The sequence below is a fragment of the Erinaceus europaeus genome, chromosome 4 (genome assembly GCF_950295315.1).
Source record: "Erinaceus europaeus chromosome 4, mEriEur2.1, whole genome shotgun sequence".
Lineage (NCBI taxonomy): Eukaryota > Metazoa > Chordata > Mammalia > Eulipotyphla > Erinaceidae > Erinaceus > Erinaceus europaeus.
In genome coordinates this window covers 141450755-141473640 of record NC_080165.1, presented here as the reverse complement: position 1 = coordinate 141473640, position 22886 = coordinate 141450755, and the positions used below count along the sequence as shown (strand labels likewise).

The window sequence follows — 22886 nt, the reverse complement described above, 5'->3', positions numbered from 1 at the left end:
GTTCAAGCATCTGGTTCTCACAATAGGGGTGCTTAACAAGGGGTAAAGCTACTGTAGGTATCTCTGTATCCAGCTCTCCCCTCTCAACTTATATTTTAACCCAGTAAACAAACACATGAAGGAGAAACAGTTGGTGCGGGGGAGGCCACTGGAAGTGGTGGATTTGTCGTGCAGATATCAAGTTCCAGTGGTAATCTTGGGATAGTAAAAAAAATAAATGTAAGGGGGCCGGGATATTGCACACCTGGTTCAGCGTACATAATGCAAAGCTCAAGGACTCAAACAAGAATCCAGGTTCGAGTCGTCACTCCGCACCTGCTTGGGGTCCCTTTCATGAGTGGCGAAGCAGATCTGCAAGTGTTTATCTGTCTCTCTCCATCTCTATCTCCCCCCTCCTCTCTCAGTTTCTCTCTGTCCTGTCCAGTAAGGTGGGGGGAAAAAAAGGCCACCAGGAGCAGTGGTTTCATAGTGCTGGCACCGAGCCCCCAGCAATAACCCTGGAAGCAATAAATAAATAAACATGAAGAAAGAGGGACACGGCGCGATACCGCAGCACCAAAGCTCCCCTCAGTGCTGTAGTTCTTCCATGTGGTGTACTGGGGGCTCGGGCCCGGGCCGCAAGCCCGCCTGGGAGAATGAATGATCTCATCAGGCCCCGGGGCCCCATCTTCACTGGAGCATGTCTGCCAGGACTTGACTCTCAAGTAAAGTCATATTCACAGTTACTAGGGCTTAAGATCTTCAACATATCTTTTTTTTTTTTTTTTAAGTTCAACCTATAATGACTGTAACTCATATGCCAGCAAGTCCATTTCCCTCTAGGTATGTTGCCACACTCCTGTCATCATGGTCCTGCGATGGGAGTCATTGTTGAAACTTAAGGAATGGGAGCCAGGTGGCAGTGGTGCATGGATTAAGCGCACATGGCAAGAGCACAAGCACCGGCATAAGGATCCTAGTTTGAGCCCCTGGCACCCACCTGCAGGTGGGTCGCTTTGTCAGGTGTCTGTCTTTCTTTCACCCTCTGTCTTCTCCTCCTCTCTTGATTTCTCTCTGTCCTATCCAACAACAGCAGTAACAATAACAACAACAACAAAATGGGAAAGTAGTCTCTAGAAGTGGTGGATTTGTGGTGCAGGCACTGAGCCCTAACGCCCCCTCCCCACTAATGGGGGCTTTATGCTCTGTTTCCATTGCTCCTAGCACATTCTATTATTCTTCCGTTAAGACAGAGGGTGAGAAACACAAGAGAAGAGTAACACCATCCCACTATCATTAAAATGTCCTTCTGGTATTTAAGGACATTAAAATGTCCTTCCGTGTCGGGACCAGGGACTAGAACCCAGATCCTTGCTCAGAGTCAAACCTATGCTCTGCTGTGTGGACGACCTTCCAGCTCGTAAATAATGCATTTTCCAATAACACCAGAGGGCAGAGAGAATGAGTGTTAGCTGCATGTGACTGAAAAAATGAAAAGAACTATTAAAGGCCTGAAGACGGTCATGAAAAAGTAGCAGGCAGGTAAATGGGAAAATAAGACAGAGTCATGCACAACTACTAGAGGATCGACTATGAAAAAAATGACTTTGTGAGTAATGTGATGAAAAGAGACCATTTGAGGAGCATGGTGTACTGGGTGCAGGACTTATTTTTAAGTTAGAATGGATATTATATAATGACAGAATATTTATAAAACCATTGTGTTTAAATCTCTCAAGGTAACTTTGTAAAGCAATCAGTCTCATGTTATACCTCTAGAACAGGCAGGAGGGTATTTGAAATTTAAGACTGTTAGGAACATTTATCTTGTTTTTTTTTAAACATGTTTATTTATTTATTATTGGATAGAGCCAGAGAGAAATTGAGAAGGGAGAGGGAGATAGAGAGGGTGAGAGACAGAGAGACACCTGCAGCCCTGCTTTACCACTCATGAAGCTTTCCCCCTGCACGTGGGGACCAAGGTCTTGAACCCGGGTCCTTGTGCACTGTCGTATGTGCACTTAACCAGGTGCACCATGGCCTAACCCCCTGAATCTTGGTTTCTACAGAGATTGATGAAGGGACTGGGCACACATTACCTTGTGCAAGGATCCAGGTTCAAGTCCTCAGCCCCAGCCTGCAGGGAGCGGAGAGGAAAGCTTCACTAGCAGTGAAATAGGCGTCTTCCTGTTTCCCTCTTGATTTTCTCCTCTCCTCTCAATTACTCTCAGTCCTATCAAATAAAAGGGGGGGAAATAAGGGTTGTTGTTTGTTTGTTTGCTTGCTTCCAGTATTGTTGCTGGGGCTCAGTGCCTACATTACGCTCCCATTTTGTTGCCCTTGTTATTGTTTCTATTGCTGTTATGTTGTTGTTGTTGTTGTTGGATAGGAGGGAGAGACAGAGAGGGCCAGAGACAGACAGACACCTGCAGACCTGCTTCACTGATTGTGAAGTGACTCCCCTGCTGGTAGGGAGCCGGGGGCTCGAAATGGTATCTTTATGCTGGTTGTTGTGCTTCACGCCATGTGCACTTAACCCACAGTGCTACCGCCCGGCCCCCTGACTTACTTTTTCTTCTTTTTTTTTTTTTTATTTATAAAAAGGAAACACTGACAAAACCATAGGATAAGAGGGGTACAACTCCACACAATTCCCACCACCAGAACTCCATATCCCATCCCCTCCCCTGATAGCTTTTCTGTTCTTTATCCCTCTGGGAGTATGGACCCAAGGTCATTGTGGGATGCAGAAGGTAGAAGGTCTGGCTTCTGTAATTGCTTCCCCACTGAACATGGGCATTGACTGGTCGATCCATACTCCCAGCCTGCCTCTCTCTTTCCCTAGTAGGGTGGGGCTCTGGGGAAGTGTAGTTCCTGGACACATTGGTGGGTTCGTCTGTACAGGGAAGTCAGCATCATGCTAGCATCTGGAACCTGGTGGCTGAAAAAAAGAGTTAACATACAAAGCCAAACAAATTGTTGAACAGTCATGGACCTAAAGGCTGGAATAGTGCAGATGAAGAGTTGGGGGGGGGGGTCCTCCATTTTGTAGCTAGCTAGTAGGCATATTTTAGTTATATTCCAAAGGGCCTGTGGTTATACTAGCTTTTTCTTTTTTCCCTGAGCCTGAAATCTGATATGCCAGTGGATCCAAGTTATTGTCTGGAGAGATAATGTTATGGCTGGAAAAAACAAAGGACCAGAAAGCTGGATCAGGGAAGAGATTAGCTCCCTAATATGGGAAAGGGGTATAAATATTGTTGACTGTAAACTCCATCGATTTGATGTGATCTGGGGCCCATATTCAGCTTAGGAGCCTATGTGACCTCTGCATCCCTGTAGATCTGAGCTCACATTCTGTGGTCATGAGTAGGAACATTCCAAGCTGCCCCAATATTGACCCATCTTCCTCAGGTGTAGTATAGAGTATGTTGTCCAGCCTCCCTTCGGAGAATGGAACATTCTCTACCATTGTTGATCCAGGTTGAGGGTAAGGTCTTATGGGGGACCTTCAAAGGGGTGTATTGTGTTGTTCCTGATAGAGATGACTGGTAACAATGGAGAGAGGGATTTATTTGAGGTCTAAGCCTATTATATCTGTTTGGGAATCTCAGGACTCCCCGATTAGGGCCCCAGCTGATGGGGTGGCCTGATAGTGACTAAAGAGTCATCATTAAAGTATGCCAGTCTCTTGCCCTTATTCAGCTTTTGCAGTCCTTGCTTTGATAAGGTTAGCTTGGGAGTGAGAGAACTGTAGTAGGAAGTAGGTGAAGAGGGTATCTAAGTCTAATTAGACACTGTTTCATTAGGAACTTTATACTGACTCACTGCAGACTATTGTGTACTTTTGTACTATTGTATATTTTGCCCTAATTTGTGGATACATGTGAACATATGCTTTATCTTATGGGACGTGGTCTATATCTTGGTTTTGGGACTTTGTTAGGAAGTGAACCACCTGGAATGGAATTAGAGAATATTATGAAAGGAAAAGTCTCACCCGAATAATGAAGCTGAAGGATTGACATTCCATGCCTGAAGTCTCTGGGCACAGTCTAAAATGAAGCATGCTGAGGTGGTACTCGTTGCATTCATTAGGTTGGGATTGGCGGATGCAATATTATTTGGTATGAGTTGAGAGAAGCATGCAGGAAAGTGAACCCCACCCTAGAGGTTCCAGGACTGGGGGAAATACAGACTCTATAGAGGATATATGAGGTTCCTGCTGTCTTAGGGTTAAGAAGTCAATAGATAGTTATTGCTATAATCACATTATTTGGTAATTGGGTTAACTTTAAAAGATCCCTTTGTTAGGATTTGCTGTATCATACACAGCATCACCATAATTTATGTCCTTTGACATTATTTGTATATAGTTGTGCCACTGGTTGCTTCTGTTCTCCCTGGTCTAGGCTTATGAGAGAGTCAACATTATCAAAGACTCAGTCTATGTATGAAAAAGACTCAGTCTGTGCTTTAAAAAGTTTGAGACATACAATCAATTTTCCCCTCTCATATTAATTAAATAGTGATTTATATAACTATAAATTAATAGGAGTGTTCATAAACACCATTCCCACCAACCCCCACCCTCCCACTCCCTACCCCTACCATCCTGGGAAGCCGAATATTCACCCTCATCCTCACCCTCACCCCAGGGTTTTTACTTTGGTGCCCTACTCCAGCTGACTTACTTTTAAAGCATCAATCAAAAGTCCTCTTTACCCCTAGCTGAGTTGTTATCCATTTATCTCTTCATTCGCCAAGTCATATTTATTGAATGTCTCATTTATATGTATTGTGTTCCACTGGTAATATAAGAAAGACCATTAAAAAACCACATTTTACCTGTTGTAAAGAAAGGGTAAACTGAGTGTCTTCCTGGAAGAGGGGGCGGGGGTGTTGTATTATTTTCGATCACAAGTAGCCATAAAAAGATACTAGAAAAGATACTGAGTCTTCTTTGGACTGGCCTTATTGTCCAAGGTTAGTAAGTGGCCATAAACAGCTCAGATATATTTGAAGTTACAACACCATCAATGCATTCAAAAAGTCTCCACTACTATCCTTCAAAGAAATATCCTTACGTTTCTCACCTCTTACATTTCACCTTACTTGATAAACATTGAAAGAAGTTGCTACTAGGCTTAAAAAATGGGGAAAAACAAAACTTTTTGAGAACATGGCTGAAAAATGGAAACCTTTTCTAGATAGTACTAACATATTTTGAGGTATTAAATAGTGGAATTAAGAAGCATACTAGAATTACTCTAAAAGCGGCATGTTTACTTTCGTATTGTGTAAAAATGGTGAAAATTGAGGTAGTAATTTCTGTATCATTTAATACTTGATAGCTTTTCTCAACAGAATGCCAAGAAAGGGTTGGTCCCAGATATAATCCGCATATAAACAAATCCCTTTTATATATTACTTTTAGGTGAAATGTAAGAGCTATTTAGCGGAATGTTTACTGTCAAGATACTAATAGCTTAAATACACATTTGATGTATCATATTTATTGCTTTTGCTGAAATGACCACAGAGTACAATGAGAACAATGTTACTAATTTCAGATACATTCTGCTTCCACGGTAGTTGGGAGAAAATTGATTTTATGATATTGTTATCTTGTTTTAAGAGCAATCATCTCTATAATGCTGTCTTCATTTTCAGTATGAAGTTTTTACTGGTATTGGGGATGTCTGCCCCGAACTTGAATATACAGGGCTCAAAAACAGGAAAAGATTAAATGAGGGGGGAAGAATGAAGGTTATTAGGAAGGGGATAGTGCAGAATGAAAAGGGGAGCTTGTAAATCTACTCCTGGGCTTACCTTTTTTTTCTTTCTTTTTTTTTCTTCTTTTTTACCAAAATATAATTAGGAAAAGGAAGAGAAACATGTATCTAGCCAGCCTTATTAGCTCACAGTATAATTTGAAAGATAATTTTAGAGTTTCTGAATGGTTAGAATGAAGCTATTATCTTTTTTTTTTTTTCTCCAATATATCTTCATTATCAGACACAAAAGACAAGGCCAGGACCATTGCTGAATGGAGCAGAAACTGCTGTAAATTTTGTCTGTTTAAAAAAGCAGGGGAGGGGGGAGGCAGTGGTGCATCTGATAGAGGCATATGTTACCTTGCACAAGTTAGCTTAAGTTCAGACATCAAGTAAAATGACTTACAATGAGAATGTCTCTATGCTACAAAGAAAACCACAAGGTATTATGGCAGTTAAAAAAAATTTATTAGTGGTTGAATAATGATTAACAAAATTGTAAGATACCAGGGGTACAATTCCATACACTTCCCACCACCAGAATTCTGCATCCCATCCCTTCCACTGGAAACTTCCCTATTCTTTATCCCTCTGGAAGTATGGACCAGAATTCTTTATGAGGTTCAGAGGGTGGGAGGTCTAGCTTCTGTAATTGCTTCTCCACTGGACATGGTCGTCGGTGGGTCAATCTCTAACCCCAGCTTGTTTCTCTCTTTCCCTAGTCGGGTGGAGCTCTTGGAGAGGTGAGGTTCCTGGATACATTGGTGTCTGCCCAGGGAAGTCAGGCTTTTTACATCTTACCACCTTTCAACCACCAAGCTGCAGATGTTACCATGACACCATCTGGTAGTTTTTAAAGATTTTGAGGAGTCTCTCAAAATTCATGAAGCAGTTAATGTTTATTATCCTCTTTAGTAAGAGAGACAGAGAATAATTGAAATCCTGACCTTGGTGACTCTTTTATATGTTGTGGATGTGTGTGACTTTTGAAATGTAAGTATTATCATTTTCAGAGAAAGGCTCTATGAAATTGCAGCTGTACCCTATTCCCAGTTATGTATTTGTAATGAATTTCCTGAACTGCATTTTTTTTTTTCTTTGCTTCTCAGATGCTGACAGACAAGATTCTATTAACCTCTTCTTAGGAGTTTTCCATCCCACTGAAGGGAAACCTCATCTCTGGGAACTCCCAACAGATTTTTATTTGCATCATAAAAATACCATGAAACTTTTACCAACAAGAAGAAGGTATGTTTTCACTGTAACCATTGTAACCTTTATTTGATGTTATTTTGAAAGAAGTTACTTTTCCTTTTGAGAAATAGCCACATAGGCTAAGCTCATCAGTCTGGAGCACATATTTGCTGTGAAGAATTTACTTTGTTGATAGAATGGTAGTGGGTGTGGGAATTGTTGTTGCCAGCTGCTTTGCATTTCCCCTAAGATACAAATCTTTTCAGCTTCATCACTGAACATAAGTGTAGATCCCCTAAAGCAAACCATCAACGTTGGTTTTGTCGCTTCCTAAGAACATGGAACCTTTTTCACTTTCTTTAAAGTCTGTATTTCTCAGGGACTGGGTTAAGTGCACATAGTATGAACCCTAAGGACCTGTGCAAGGATCCAGGTTCAAGTCCCTGCTCCCCACCTGCAGGAGGGACGCTTCACAAGTGGTGAAGCAGATCTGCAGGTGTCTGTCTTTCTCCCTCTCTATCTTCCCCTCCCCTCTTAATTTCTCTCTGTCCTATCCAATAAAAATGAGAAAAATGACCACAGGAGCAGTAGATTCAGGAGCAGTAGATTCATAGTGCAGGTACCAAGTCCTAGCGATAACCCTGGAGGCAAAAAACAAATAAACAAACAAACAAACGAAAAACCCTGTGTTTCTCCTAGTCCTGGAACTTCTGGGACATTGCTTGTCCATCTCTCCTCCTGACCCCACACTGTGTTACGCTTCCTCTGTTGGCCTCAGCTAGATCGAGGCTGCCAGTACCCCCCACACCAAGTCACGCTGCTGCTTCCTCATCCGCCATATCTCCTTTCGAAGCCTTAGTTTATTCCTTAGCAAGGTGTGAACAATAGCATATGCATTGCAGAGTTAGAGTGGACATTAAATAAGAAGACTGATGTTGTAAATTGAGATGCCATGTATTAATATAATCAGTGCTGCCACCCCGGCAACATTTTTCACATATATGTAGTTATCGCGCGGGACTTTCTGCTTAAAAGCCTACTGTTTCCCGTTCTCCTATTCTGCTCTTATCTTTCAGTGACTGGATCAGTCTCACACAGTCCTTCTTTGTTCAGGGATGACTTTCAAGTGCTACAAGGTTCATCATTTTTTTGTGTGTGTGTATGTGTTTGAGAAGACCATAAACAATTAATAAGTGAATTAGCACCTACTGGTATTACTGCAGTCAGCAAATTCTTGGTTACTTCAGGGATATTTAAAATATTGGGAAAATGTCAGAGTTTCTGTGTTTCTCAAATCTGCTTTTAGTAAGTTCACTTCATTGGAATAATCATCTTACTATTTGAAGTTACTTTTTCCCTGCAAATGAAGCACTGCTAGTTTTTAGATCCGGTTTAAAATTAATATTAATTATTGCTTATGTTGATTTTTTCTGATAGACAAAAGCAATTGAAACTGTATTGATTTAGTGAGAGATGGGCTTAAATTTCTGTAGTTAGCTTGGGTGATGCATTTGACTCTGGGTAACTGAACTGTGACTGATTTTCTGAAATTTTAACCTTAAAGTACTGGAGGGCTAGTGAGGTAGTGTAATAGTTATTCAAAAATACTTTCATGCCTGACGCATCAAAGGTCCCAGGTTCAGTCCTTTGCACCACCATAAGCCAAAGCTGAGCAGTGCTCTGGTAAAACAAATGAAGTATTAGAGCTATTAATATTCAACTTGGGAACAACCAGAACCCAATTTTCTGCTGCTGCAGTTATACTGTTTGTAAATCACAAGTGTAAACTAAGCCACTTGCTTACTGAGGAAGGTAGGCTTGCTGTTTAGATATGAGAATAAAAAGTAGACAGTGTTATACCCCCTTTTTCCAAATAGGAAATTGAGGTGCAGAAAACATGTCTTTTTAAGATTTTTAAAAGTTATTTTTATTTATTTATTGGATAGAGACAGCCAGAAATTGAGAGGGAAGGGGGTGGTAGAGAGGAAGGGAGACAGAGAGAGACACCTGCAGCCCTGCTACACCACTGCTTGTGAAGCTTCCACCCTGAAGGTGGGGACCAGGGACTTGAACCCTGGTCCTTGCACAGTTGTAGTGTGTGCACTTAACAAGGTTTTCCACCACCTGGCTCCCAGAAAACATCTTTCTTCCTTCCTTCCTTCCTTCCTTCCTTCCTTCCTTCCTTCCTTCCTTCCTTCCTTCCTTCCTCCCTCCCTCCCTCCCTCCCTCCCCCCTTCCCTTCCCTTCCCTTCCCCTTCCTTCCTTCCTTCCTTCCTTCCTTCCTTCCTTCCTTCCTTCCTTCCTTCCTTCCTTTCTTTCACCTCCAGGGTTATTGCTGGAATTCGGTGCCTGTGAACCCACTCCTCCGGGAGGCTATTTTTCCCCCTTTTGTTGCCCTTGTTTTATTGTTGTTGTGGTTATTATTGTTGTTGATGTCATTGCTGTTGGATAGGACAGAGAGAAATGGAGAGAGGAGGGGAAGACAGAGAGGGGGAGAGAAAGATAGACACCTGCAGACCTGCTTCACCGCCTGTGAAGTGACTCCCCTGCAGGTGGGGAGCCGGGGGGGGGGGGGTCGAACCGGGATCATTACTCCGGTCCTTACACTTAACCCACTGTGTTACCACCCAACCCCTGAAAACATTTCTTGGCTGAGGTTATTCAGCAAGTTAGATGACTCAGTAATCACTAGTTCCAAGCCCATCACTAAAAGTAACATGGATGAAATCAAATAAAGAAGAGAAGACAAGACAAGACAAAAAAAAAGAGAGAGAGAGAGAGAGAGAAGAGAAAAAAAAGAGAGAAGAGAAAAAAAAGGAAAAGAAAACAGAAGGGAAAATAATGTTTACAAGAAGCAGTATAGATGTATTGTGCAGGCACTGAGCCCCAGCGATAACCCTAATAGCAATTTAAAAATACTTTTTTGGAAACATAGATAACACTATTTGAACACTTCTTATAGGATAGTATCAAGAAATGTTTAATTATGCATATGCATTTCCTAATGTATTGACTATCCTCTATCTTATACTGTGTCTATGAATAATTTACTCTGAAGTACTGTTGTTATTAGATACTCAGAGAAGAGGGGGTATCTGAAGAGAATTCATCCAAACCAGGTTCTTCTGAAATAGCTCCTGTTGCTCAAAACATCACAGATGGCTCAAAACATCAGAGCCACAATTTGAAGCTGAATTAGGTTAAAATGTCACCTACCATCTAAGATACCATTTATTGAGTCAGTGTTTATATTGTCACTAAGATGTTTTGGGGGCATTGATATAAATTATTTCACTAACTTTGAGAGTCAGAAATTTTCTGAGCTCTACTCTCTCTGTGTTCTGGGCTCCCTGTCTCTTTTCTGGGGGAGGTCCCCTGACCTATATGCCAGGAGCCCTGACTTCTCTGCTTGAGGAGACAGTTGCTTTTCAGTAGTTCACTAATATAATTCTTGCTCACGTCATGCTAAAATCTGCTTCTCTGTGGCTTTACCTACTGGTCTTGGCTCAGGCCAGAGGGACTATTAAAAACACCATTTTTAAAAAATGTCTTTATTGGGGAGTTAATGTTTTACATTCGACAGTAAATACAATAGTTTGTACGTGCATAACATTTCTCAGTTTTCCATATAACAGTACAACCCCCACTAGGTCCTCTGAAGGACCTGTGTTCTCCCCCACCCCCCACCCCCGAGTCTTTTACTTTGGTGTAATATGCCAGTTCCAGTTCAGATTCTACTTGTAAAAACACCATTTTTTTGTCCAGTTGTTAACCTTTTAAATATTTGAAGATGAGTTTATCATTCTGAAAACTTTCCTCTCTGGGGCAAATGGATCTTTTTTTTTTTTTCTTTTCTTTTTCTAGCTATTCTTCAAATGCTGTAGTTTAAAATCATTTGGAATGTTCTCCTGTATATGCATTTAAGCCAGTGCTGATATTACTTTTACTTTGTCTTTCTTTTCCCAATCAAGTTCCACTGATTTTCTATATATTTATATTGTAAACTTTGGGGGGGTACAGCTTCTTATACGTATGTCCAGTAATAGAATTCAGTCTAATTTACGCCAACTGCTAACGGCCCATTGAGACCACTACTCCCGTTGCCCTGCATCTCAAGTTTTTACAGTTAACTAGAATATTGTACTAGCTATTTGTAGCTCCACCATCGTAGTGTTAGCTCTGAGCTTCCTGTCCGCCAGGCCTCTTGGGAGTCTCTGACATTTTCTGCTGTGCTTCAGCTACACTTCTCTGTCCATGCTTATTTGAGTATTCTTATCATGCTCATACATGTGCATAGAGTTTTTTTAAAAATCAACAATTACCTCTAGCTTTGTAGCTTTCTTCAGATGTAATTAGATGTCTGTAAAGATGTCCTGCTTAATCAAGAATTTCTAGTACAAAGGACTGACTAGTTATGGGAACTGGCATATCTGACCTTGCCTGTTACAGCACTTTTTTGTGCCTCCAAGGTTCTCACTGGGGCTCAGTGCTGCCTCAACAGAGTCACCACTCCCACTAGCCTTTTTTATTTGTATTTTTTTTCATTTCTAATTTTTATTAGCTAGGACAGGGAGAAATTGAGACAGGGTGGGGAAATAGGAGGAGAGCAAGACACTTGCAGACCTGTATCACTGCTTGTGAAGCGTCTCCCTGTAGAGCTGGACCAGGTGTGCCTAACCCAGCGCAGCCCCACCACACTTACTCTTCACCTCTTCATGCTCTTCCCCTGCGCCCCTACTCCTCCCCCACTCCTCCCTGTCCTCTCTCCCCTCTCCTTCCTCCCTTCACCCTCCCCTTCCTCAGCTCCTCCTCCTCCTCTGCAGCTTCTCCTTTTTCTTTTTTACTGGGCTATGCATTCTGCTTGCCATTCAGCATTCAAGAGAGTTCTTGTTGTCCTTTCTTTATGTGTGGGATTAGTTGAGATTGCAATGTCAACACTTTATTATTTTTTTTGAAAACTTTTTATTTAAAAAAATCTTTTGCACCAATATTCCAGCTATATGCTCTATGTTTGCCCCTGAAATGTATGAAAATATTTTTTTTTTAATTTAAACTTTTGACATGTCACTACATGCCATCAACACCCTCCTGGCTTGAAGGACTTTTATATAGCATTTTCTCCTAAATATTCATTCCATCAGAATGTCAGTGGCCCAGGAGGTGATATGCAGCAGCTAGAGTGTTGGCCTTGGAAGCCCAAGGTGCCAAGTGTAGCCTCTAGCATCACCCATGTCAGAGTAGTGTGCTCTCTGTCTCTCTCATCAAACAATAAGTGAAAATTTAAACACAGAATTTCATTTAGATAAATTCCCTGCTCAGAGAGAAGGCAGTTCAGGATTCTTTCATATTCACTGCTTGTAACAGTGGAGTCCTCTAATCGAATGTCCCTATATTTGCTTTGACTGACATCTGTAATCAAGGGACTTGGTGAAGTTAAAGATTAGTAGGACCTATACTGTTTTTTAAGGTAACTTGTTCTTATTTTTAATCGTGTATTTGCTTATTTGTTTTTTGTTTTTTTCCTCCAGGGTTATTGCTGGGCTCGGTGCCTGCACCATGAATCCACCGCTCCTGGAGGCCATTTTTCCCCCTTTTTGTTGCTCTTGTTGTTGTAGCCTCGTTGCGGTTATTATTGCCATTGTTGACGTTGCTTTGTTGTTGGATAGAACAGAGAGAATTGGAGAGAGGAGGGGAAGACAGAGAGAGAGGGGAGAGAAAGATAGACACCTGCAGACCTGCTTCACCGCCCGTGAAGCGACTCCCCTGCAGGTGGGGAGCCAGGGGCTCGAACCGGGATCCTTACGCCGTCCCTGAGCTTTGCACCACGTGTGCTTAACCCACTGCGCCACTGCCCGATCCCCTGCTTATTTGTTTTTAATGAAGGATACACGTGTGTGTGTGTGTGTGTGTGTGTGTGTGTGTGTGTGTGTGTGTGTGTGTGTTTACATATTTTTATAGAGCTAGGTGAGGGGGGAGAGTGAGTCAGACAGAAAGAGTTGGCAGAATACTTACTACTCAGTTCTGGTCTAAGGTGATGTTGGGGCTTTACCCTAAGATTTCACAGCCTCAAACATGGAAGTCTTTGGCATAACCATTACGCTGTCTCCCCAGCCCAGGAACTTGTTATTTTTTAATAGGTCACTCCACAGGGAAGTGGTCACAGATGCACAGCTGCATGTGACGCGGGTGCAGTGTGGTGTACTGCGAATGTCGGTGTGCTCCTCTCCTCTCCCCACCACCTTGCCCTCTGCTTCCACCACAGCACACTGAGCTGCCCCCTCCCCCCTTTAGAGCCCTTGGATCTGCTGCTGCGATAGATCGTACAGAATCAAGTTTTCCCTTTCCTTGTTTTGTTAAATCCCACCTATCAGTGAAGTCATACATACATTCTGGCTTATTTCACTTAACATGATTCCTCTAAAAAAAAAACAACTCATTCTTTAGGATTATTCCGTTCACTCTTTAATGATTTTTGTTTAACCATTGAAACTCACTTTGCATGCAGACCACTCACATACAGTAATGTAGAGAGAAAGAAAAAAACAACAAAAACTCCCATAGTAAGATCTGCAAAAGAATCTGACTGTAAAACATGACTGTAGGTCACTGCTATTCACCGAGCTGTAGACGAATGTAGGTCCAGTCCCCAGGGGGATAGAAGCAGGAGCTCAGAATCTGGCTTGTTATCCTCACACCTGTTTCCAGCTAAAAGAAGTTACAGCAGCAGCACGGTCACGTTCACGTGTATTCGTGGCATTGTTGTAGACCTGTGGCAGAATCGCAACAAGCATGAGGCTGGGAAAGGAGTTGGGTTGAAGACCTGTTGTGCCAGGAGCTTCATGAACAGGTCTTACAGAAATAACTTTGAACTATGAGGCACTGCCTTCATGTAAACTGTACAGTCCCTTTAATCCAAATGAGTTGTAGGAAGCCAGTATTTACACTTGGCTCATCTTTTCTTCTTTTTTTTAATTTCGTAGTTATACTCATTGGTGGACACCAGAGGTAATTAAACATTTACCGCTGCCTTATGATGAAGGTAAATACTGTTTCTCCTTGAATTTTTTTAAATATTTATTTATTTTCTATTGTAGTTATTATTGATGTCATTGTTGTTGGATAGTTTCGGGGTATCTCTCTCCTTCTCCGGCAGGGTGTCCTCCAGGGGAAAGGTAACGGGCTGGTTCTTTCTCGCTCATGACAGGGGTGACACGAAGTAAAAGACACCAGGGGACTCTTAACGTGAATCTAGAATCTGAGTCCTTGAGTCCCAGAATCCTAGAGTCCCTCTATTGGCAAAGTGGATATGAGTTAAATAGAAAAGCAATGGAGGTAATTATTGTTGCAATATGACAGAAATTACAGGTTTCTTAACAGTCAGTATGCCCCTAAGGTAGGGGGTTGGTATGACAGGAATTGATGAGATACAAGACAGTTATTTTCCATAACACAAGCAACTTATCCAAAGGTATTTGAGAGAAGCATAGGAGTTAAACCCGTAGGGTGAGACAGAGAGAAGATGGATATCAAAAGGCCATATAGTTTGGAATTTCTCTTGTCTGGGGTCTGAGGTGTGTAATGAAGTGTGTGATAAGGTGTGTTCTGTGATCAGAAGGTGACTTTGAATAAGTGAATCTGTGGCCATGTGGCCTGCAGTTAATGGAGGGAAGTACTGGGGTATCTGTGGGCCTGAGAGTCAAGAAGGAAAGAACTAAGTCTGAGTTTCCCCCCTTATGCTCACCTCGGTTGAGAGAGACTTACCAAGAGGTTATCTTCTCAGACCTCCATCCAAAGATGGGGGTGGTTCTCCCTAAGCTCTATCAGGCTCACACATGTTCCCAAAAGGATAGGACAGAGAGAAATGGAGAGAGGAGGGGGAGAGAAAGAGAGACATCTGCAGACCTGCTTCACCACCTGGGGGCTTGAACCGGGATCCTTACGCCGGTCCTTGCGCTTTGTGCCACCTGTGTTTAATCCACTGCACTACCACCTGACTCCCTCTCCTTGAATTTTTTATACTGACATTTTCCTAAATGAACTTGAAGCACTAAGGCATTTCTGTATAATTTTTTAATTAAATATAAATGACTAGTCAGTGTTAGTTTTTTCAGTAGGTAGGTTAATTGTGACATCTCTTAGCTGGCAGGGATGGTCTAATAATTCTTTTGATTTAAAAAAGCAAATACTTTGTATTGTTTCTTAGGTATAAGGTAAGCCTGTCAGATAGATATAGCATATTGGTTCATTTTAAACTAGCACTGATTACATTTGTAGATAATTGAGGAGGAGGAAGGAGGAAATTAAGATCTATCATTAAGAAATATAAAAATAGATCCTGTGCCTAAACTGTGAAGAGCTACAAATGTATACATGAAAGTATTTGCAGAATTTTAAATTTTACTAGACATGAGGTATTTATATTAAAATATCATTACATGTATAATATAATGATTAGTTCCAGTTTTAAATAGAGTTCAGTCTTGTCTCTACTGATAATTCTCCTAGCTTTGGGCAAGCCAGTTTACTATTTGCAAAGGGCATTAAGTGAGCTTTACTGAGTACTAAGTAAACATGGACTACTCCAGTTGAGAATTTCATCCAGTTTGGGGTAGCCACACAGCTTGGGTTGATGAAAGGATAAAATCCTAAGACTGCAAAGGATTTTCAGTTCTTAACAAACTAGTTTGTATAATCTTGAAATCCTGGACAAAATCATTGCTGAAGTTGTTAAGTGTTTATTGTTATTTGAGAAAGGAAAGCACTTTGACTGTATAACTATTAATAGGAACTAATTTTTTACTTATCTTTATTTATTTATTGGATAGAGACAGCCAGAAATTGAGAGAGAGGGGAAGATGTGGGGGAGAGAGAGAGGGAGGGAGGGAGAGAGAGACAGAGACAGAGAGACAGAGAGAGAGAGACCTTCACCACTTGGAAAGCTTGCCTCCTGCAGGTGGGGACCGGGGGTTAAAACCTGGGTCGTTGCACATTGTAACGTGCGCTCAACCAGGTGTGCCACCACACAGCCCCCAACAGGATCAGAAATATAAAGGAAAATTTAGTGAAATGCCATATGATTTTTTAATCTATGCAGAGTACTTCTTTAAGAACACAAAGAGATTTTTAAAAACTCATGCAATTTGATTTCTAAAATAATTCCTTGCCTACCTTTATTTCCAGGGTCCTCCTGTCTCCTTAGAACTTGTCAGCTCAGTTTTGTCTTGTGTCCTCTGTGTATGTGACTTTTCAAATGATTTAAATGCCAGAGGCAAGAGGTGAACTTGTTCAAACTGTCTGTGTACATAGTGACACTATGTCTGTCCTTGCTAGATGTAATCTGGAGACTTTTCATAGGCAGTCTCTCTCTTAGTTTTCTGTGCAGCGAACTTAAAGAAGCTGACGGTGAAGAAATTCCACAAGCGTGAAGACGAGATAGACATCCACAATGAGTTCTTTCGACCGTATGAATTAAGCAGTTTTGATGACGCCTTCTGTTTGGCTATGACAAGTTCAGCACGGTATGAGTATTTTTGATAGTGCTCGTATATGAGAACTGTAGTTATGTGCATAGTCCTTATTTTTATCAGAGACCTAGTCTGCAAACTTGCTCTCAGGTGGCTAGTTGTTCGAGTTCTGTTTAGGAACTAGGATGGGGAACTCATGCTTCTATTGTTAGAGAGCTGAGCTATTGTTCCCCTCTTCAGTAAGTTGAGATCTCTGTTCCAGTTGGTTTGAATTTGTCATTTTCAGCAAACTCAATATTTTTAATTGAACATAGGAATTGAGGATTAATATAGATTATTCGAATATATATATATATATATATATATATATATATATATATATATATATATATATATATATATATAATTTTTAATGGAAAAGGGAAAAGCCAGGATGTGAATCTGAGATCAACCACTGTCTCTCTGGTCTTAGGAAAGTTTTCCAATTTATTTGCATCTCACAAATAGAAAAAGAAAATCAACTTTATATATATATATATATATATATTATTACACACACATATAATATTCATTCCTTGCTTAGTTGAAAAATCTAGAAATGACTGTGACATGTACAAAGACAGAGCTGTGTATCAGCCACACATACACACACAGAGACACACAATCACACATATGCTAAGTTTCTGATTAAGTTTCTTGGTTACCTGACACAGGTAGGTAACTAAGGAGTATCAACTGTTATTATAGCACTGGTTTTCTTAGTGATTTAATCACGATTATCAAGACTGTAAAATAATAGGGATAGAATTGCACACAGTTCCAGCCGCCAGAGTTCTGTGTCCCATCGCCTCTGTTGGAAACTTCCCTGTTCTTCATCCCTCTCTGGACCACAATTCTTTATGGGGTGCAGAAGATGGAAGGTCCAGCCTCTGTAATTGCTTTTTTGCTGGACATGGGCATTGGCAGGTCGGTCCATACCCCCAGCCTGTTTCTGTCCTTGCCTAGTGGGATAGGTCTCTAGAGAGGTGAGGTTCCAGAACACATTGGTGAGGTCATCTGTCAAGGGAAGTCAGGATGGTGTCATAGTAGCATCTGAAACTTGGTGGCTGAAAGGTGGTAATATCTAAATGTGTTTAATAAACAGGAACCTAAAAGAAGAAATAGAGCAGGTGAAATTAGGGGCCAGTGAAATTAGAGTCAGTGACTCCCATTCTTGCATGTAAGCTCTGTAACACACATACTGGTCTACAGCACACCTTTTCTGTGTTTGCAGACACTAAGCCAGAGCACTGTGCTTGAGGTATGCATGTTAAAACAGTGAGATCACAACAAGGGAAAAGCCCAAACAAACAAAACCGCAACACGAAATAGAATGTGAAGGAGATCATTAGTTTATAGTGTGAGGACTAAAACCGTAAGATAGAATGTCATCTCAGCTGGGACGTGTCAGATTACTTTAGTTACTTAGCACTCTGGATGTGCACATGTGAAAACTCTGATTCTGCTTTTGGGGGTTACGCATGCATTCTAGTGAGTTAGCATTTGCAAGTATGGGGTTCACAGATAGTAAGGGCCAACTTTATGTATTCCTCCCCCCACCCTCCCAAAGAAGATAGAAAAATGAAATGACTAGGGCTAGGCAGTGGTACGCTCAGTAGAATGCATGTGTTATCATGTATAAAGACTCGAGTTTGAGTCACCTGCCTGGGGGAAGCCTCGTGAGTGGTGGAGTAGTGTTGCAGGTGTCTCTCTTGCTCTCTTTCCCTCCTCTCTATTTTCTGTCTCTATCAACAAAAGAAGAAAAAAAAAAAGGTTGCTGGAAGTGGTGGAGTAGTCATGCAGGTGCTGAGACCTATTGATAACCCTGATGGCCCAAAAGATAAATGAAATCTACTTACATTAAAAAAAAAAACATTTTGAAACTGTTAAATGGACATTTTAAATTACCTTCAACATTCCTTTCTTTCTATTAAAAAAAAAATGGAATCACACACTTGGAGGAGTAACCTTATTAGAAGCTGTGCCTTATTAGCATAAATCATATAATTGTTGGCTTGTTGGCATTAATGAAGGAGTTTGGTCTGGGTCAGTAGTAGTACTAAGCTAAGTCTTTCATAGTGAACTCATAGTTAACTTCAGGGAAAAGGAAATTAAAAGTTTAGGTTTAAAGTAGTCAACAGAGTTTTAATCAATTAACCTTAGTCTAATGAGGTAGCGTTGGTACTTCAACTTATATTTATGTTTTTTTTTTTAATTACTATGTCGGGAGTCGGGCAGTAGTGCAGGGTTAAGCGCAGGTGGCACAAAAAGCACGAGGACAGGCGAAAGGATCCCGGTTCGAGCCTCCAGCTCCCCATCTGCAGGGGAGTCGCTTCACAGGCGGTGAAGCAGGTCTGCAGGTGTCTGTCTTTCTCTCCCCCTCTCTGTCTTTCCCTCCTCTCTCCATTTCTCTCTGTCCTATCCAACAACAACGACATTAATAATAACTACAACAGTAAAACAACAAAGGCAACAAAAGGGAATAAATAAATATAAAAAAAATTACTATGTCACTCTCCTGAAGTGATGCACAGTAATAAAACACTACCCATAAAACTAAGTGTCTTCATGTTTTGAAAGATGTTTTTATGAGCTCAGCTTTACTCTCAAGTCAATCATCTGAGCAATAGTTAAGCTTTATTCAAGTAAATAAAAATCTTAAAGTTAAGGTCATCAGACCTCATTATCATAGAGAAAATCTGAAACAAGGCCTAATAACATTGACACTATCAAAATCATTAGTTCATAGGATTTTTGTGGATCGAATCACCTCTAAGTTCCCTGAAACATTTGTCTCAGTATATTAGGTCCAAGGATAAGAACTAATAATATATGAATATAAACAGAGATGGAATCCAATATTATCTGGATGGGCAGTGGCTTATGTGGATTTTTTCCTCCTTCTCTCTTCAGTGACTTTATGCCTAAGACTGTTGGCATTGACCCAAGTCCATTTACTGTGCGTAAACCAGATGAAACTGGAAAATCAGTACTGGGGTAAGATTTACATACAGAATGAAATCTTAAAGATTCATGTAGAATCATATAGCCCTTGCAATTTAATTCCCACCGAGACCTAATAATGTCAAGTCACATAGTTTGGGGCACAGTCCGTTTATTGCACCTAGATGGCTTGTTTATGAACAGCACCTGGGATCACTAACGTACTGAAAGGAGTATAGTGACTCGAGCAACATGGTGCATTTTATTATTTTAAATTAGGAAAATCACAGATCACATAAAGGCAGGAGGTGGATATTCTGTGTTAAGTCCTATAGTAATTCTGCATGCTATTTCCCACACATAAAAAACAAAGGTGAAAATTGATGTTCATTGTATGTGCTCTGTTAGCATCTGGAGAAACATAAAAGCAAATATACTCTAGAAACTTAATAGATTTTTCTGTATATTAATGTAGCATTGTTCAGGGGAAGACATATTTTATTATATCCAACAATGTAAGAAAGAAGAAGAATCATGTTTACATCTTCAAGCTAAGACACTGGAGTAAAATGTGCTGTGTTCTGGCATGAGAATCCATCACTTAACTTGGATTATTCTCAGCAATAAGATTTATTTATTCTAGATCCTGACTAGAAATGCTATCCAGGCTGTTGCTTCTGAGTCCAGATCATATCTGGGAGTGTGTATGAGGACCTAATTTGATTTTTAACTACATGTGATTTATAGTCTGGGCTCTGCATATTACTATTTTGCAAATACAAACCATTTTTCAAAAATTATGTTTATTTATTATTAGATAGACATAAATTGAGTGGGGAGGGGGAGTTAGAGAGGGAAAGAGAGAGAGACACCTGCAGCCCTGCCTCCCGTGAAGCTTCCCCTTTGCAAGTGTGGACCGGGGGCTTGAACCTGGGTCCTTGCACAGAGTAATGTGTGCACTTAACCATGTGCACCACCCCCTGACCATTTCTATGGCTGAAGTATGTGACCTTCAATAGCTGCATGTTAATCTCTGGATCAGATACTAAAAGGACTTTGAAAGGAGAAATGTCTTCTGGAGTTCAAAATTAAGGAATTATTGAGACAAATATGTAATGACTGGTGACACATTAGCATATGGCATAGAAATATTATTTACTTGAATTTTTAGTTATTGGAAGTCGGAGATGGATTTATTTTTTATAAAATCTAACCCACAACCAGATAGTATTACATTTGCATTTCTTAGAGCTTTTCAGAATATTATAGCCATCTAAGTCAGCCCCTTGTTTTTTTATTGAAGAGTGAAATATTTTAAAATATTTAAATGTTTTTCATAACAAACATTTATAACATACTATAACATATTTTCAGAACTTAAAAAGCCATATTCTTGTAACTCTAAGTTGGACACTAAAATAAAAGGACTTTACTTCCAGGGCCAGGTGGTGGCTGCATTATACTGTGCATGGACCTGGGTTTGAGCCCCCGGTCCCCACCTGCAGGGGAAAGCTTCACGAGCAGTGAAGCAGGGCTGCAGGTGTCTCTCTGTCTCCCTCTCTCTGTCTCCCCTCTCAATTTTTCTCTGTCTCTATCTAATAAATAAATAACTTTTTAAAATAAAAATAAATACTTTCCTAAGTTTGGGTTTCTTCCTCCTAACCTTCCTTCCTTCTAGTCCCTACTACTGAAAGGAGTGCTCAGCAAATACAGCTTTTCACTACAGCAGAATGTATTTTAAAATGTAGTTTTATCTTCACCAGTTGCTCGTTACTTTGGTACAAATAACTAGCTGCTACTGTGATTGATAGAAATTCCTAGGATTGGGGGAGTCAGGTGGTAGCCCAGCGGGTTAAGCGCATATGGCGCAGAGCGCAAGGACCTGCGGAAGGATCCTGGTTTGAGCCCCCGGCTCCCCACCTGCAGGGGAGTCGCTTCCCAGGCGGTGAAGCAGGTCTGCAGGTGTCTGTCTTTCTCTCCTCCTCTCTGTCTTCCCCACCTCTCCCCATTTCTCTCTGTCCTATCCAACAACAAGGACATCAGTAATAAAAGCAATAATAACTACAACAATAAAACAACAAGGGCAACAAAAGGGACTAAATGTTAAAAAAAGAAAAAAGAAATTCCTAGGATTGAAGGAAATATCCAAAGATTTGACAATGGACTTTTTCCCGAAGCTTCTTTACCTATAGGTGATTTTTCACAACATCACAAACAGATACCTATTACACCTTACTTTTTTTTTTTTTTCAAATATTGCTTCTAATTACAAAAGGAGGCTTAGTAATCAAGAGGCAAGAAGACCTTTCTGCTCTCTACCTTGCACCTACTGGTTTCTTTTCAAAATTTATAATAAGGTTCAAATTCATTGAAGGTCAGCACATGTGTATGGTTAAAAATAACAGAAGCTAGCTGCTCATAGTCACAAGGAGCCGCTGTTCCTGGTGGGTATTCCCCCCCCCCCATTTTTTTAGAATAGATAGACATTGAGAGGGAGAAAGAATGAGACACCTGCAGCCCTGCTTCACCTCTCATGAAGCTTCTTTCCCCCTGGGTCCTTGCACAGAGTAGTGTGTGCACTTAACCTGGTACACCACACCTCTTTCTTAGGGCTCAAAAGAGGTAAGTCTGTGGCACGGAGAGGTGCACAGTGCCTATTGGGGTCTGAGTTTGAAGGTGTTTCCCACCCACCCACATTCATCTTTTTCAAGTAACAAAAGCAACAGAGAAGAAGCAGTGTTACAGCGGAAAACAGCGGCCAGCGCCCCGCCTCCCCCCAGTGAGGAGGCTGTGTCCAGCAGCTCTGAGGATGATTCTGGAACCGACCGGGAAGAGGAGGGCTCTGTGTCCCAGCGCTCAACTCCAGTGAAGATGACCGACACAGGGGACAGTGCCAAAGTGACCGAGGTGTGGGGGCCAGGAGCTTGGGGGGGAAGCTCTAGAGAAGGATCGCTAACATTCTGTTTTCAGCCAAGAGTAAGAGGCCACATGACCTCACTCACATCATTTCTAAACTGTCGTGTTGGAGGCACTGCTGTGATGACAACATTTAGCAAAAACATTAATGGAAATAATCTCATTTTAAATTTCGTAAATTTGGTGTTTTTTGTTCCCATGTATAATACTGAATTTGTTTCTTGAAAAATATTTATTTATGTATGTTTATTATATTTATTTATTTATTGGATAGAGACAGCCAGAAATCAAAATGGAAGGGAGAGAAAGGGTGGTAGAGAAGGGAGAGAGACAGAGAGACATCTGCCACCCTGCTTCACCACTTGAAAAGCTTTTCCCTTGCAGGTGGGGAGTGGGGTCTCAAACCTGGGTCCTCACACATTGCGACATGTGACATGTGCACTCAACCAGGTGCACCACCACACAGCCCCTTATTTATGTATTTATTTATATTGTCTGCAGGGGCTTGGTGCCTGCAGGGCAAATCCACCACTCCCAGCAGCTGTCCCCCCCTTTTTTTGTTGTTTCTATCTTT

At 41.1% G+C, this 22886-nt stretch overlaps 1 protein-coding gene across 1 annotated transcript in view; it reads left to right on the top strand.

Moving 5' to 3' along the window:
* The window catches only part of FIG4 (FIG4 phosphoinositide 5-phosphatase), a 137345-nt gene that overhangs the window by 64529 nt on the left and 49930 nt on the right, over positions 1 to 22886 (top strand). Inside the window, exons 16-20 of the mRNA XM_060190649.1 lie at positions 6866 to 7004; positions 13931 to 13989; positions 16321 to 16468; positions 19367 to 19450; positions 22108 to 22303. Of these exons, the coding sequence (XP_060046632.1) occupies positions 6866 to 7004; positions 13931 to 13989; positions 16321 to 16468; positions 19367 to 19450; positions 22108 to 22303 (626 nt within the window). The remainder of the gene's footprint in view (positions 1 to 6865; positions 7005 to 13930; positions 13990 to 16320; positions 16469 to 19366; positions 19451 to 22107; positions 22304 to 22886) is intronic.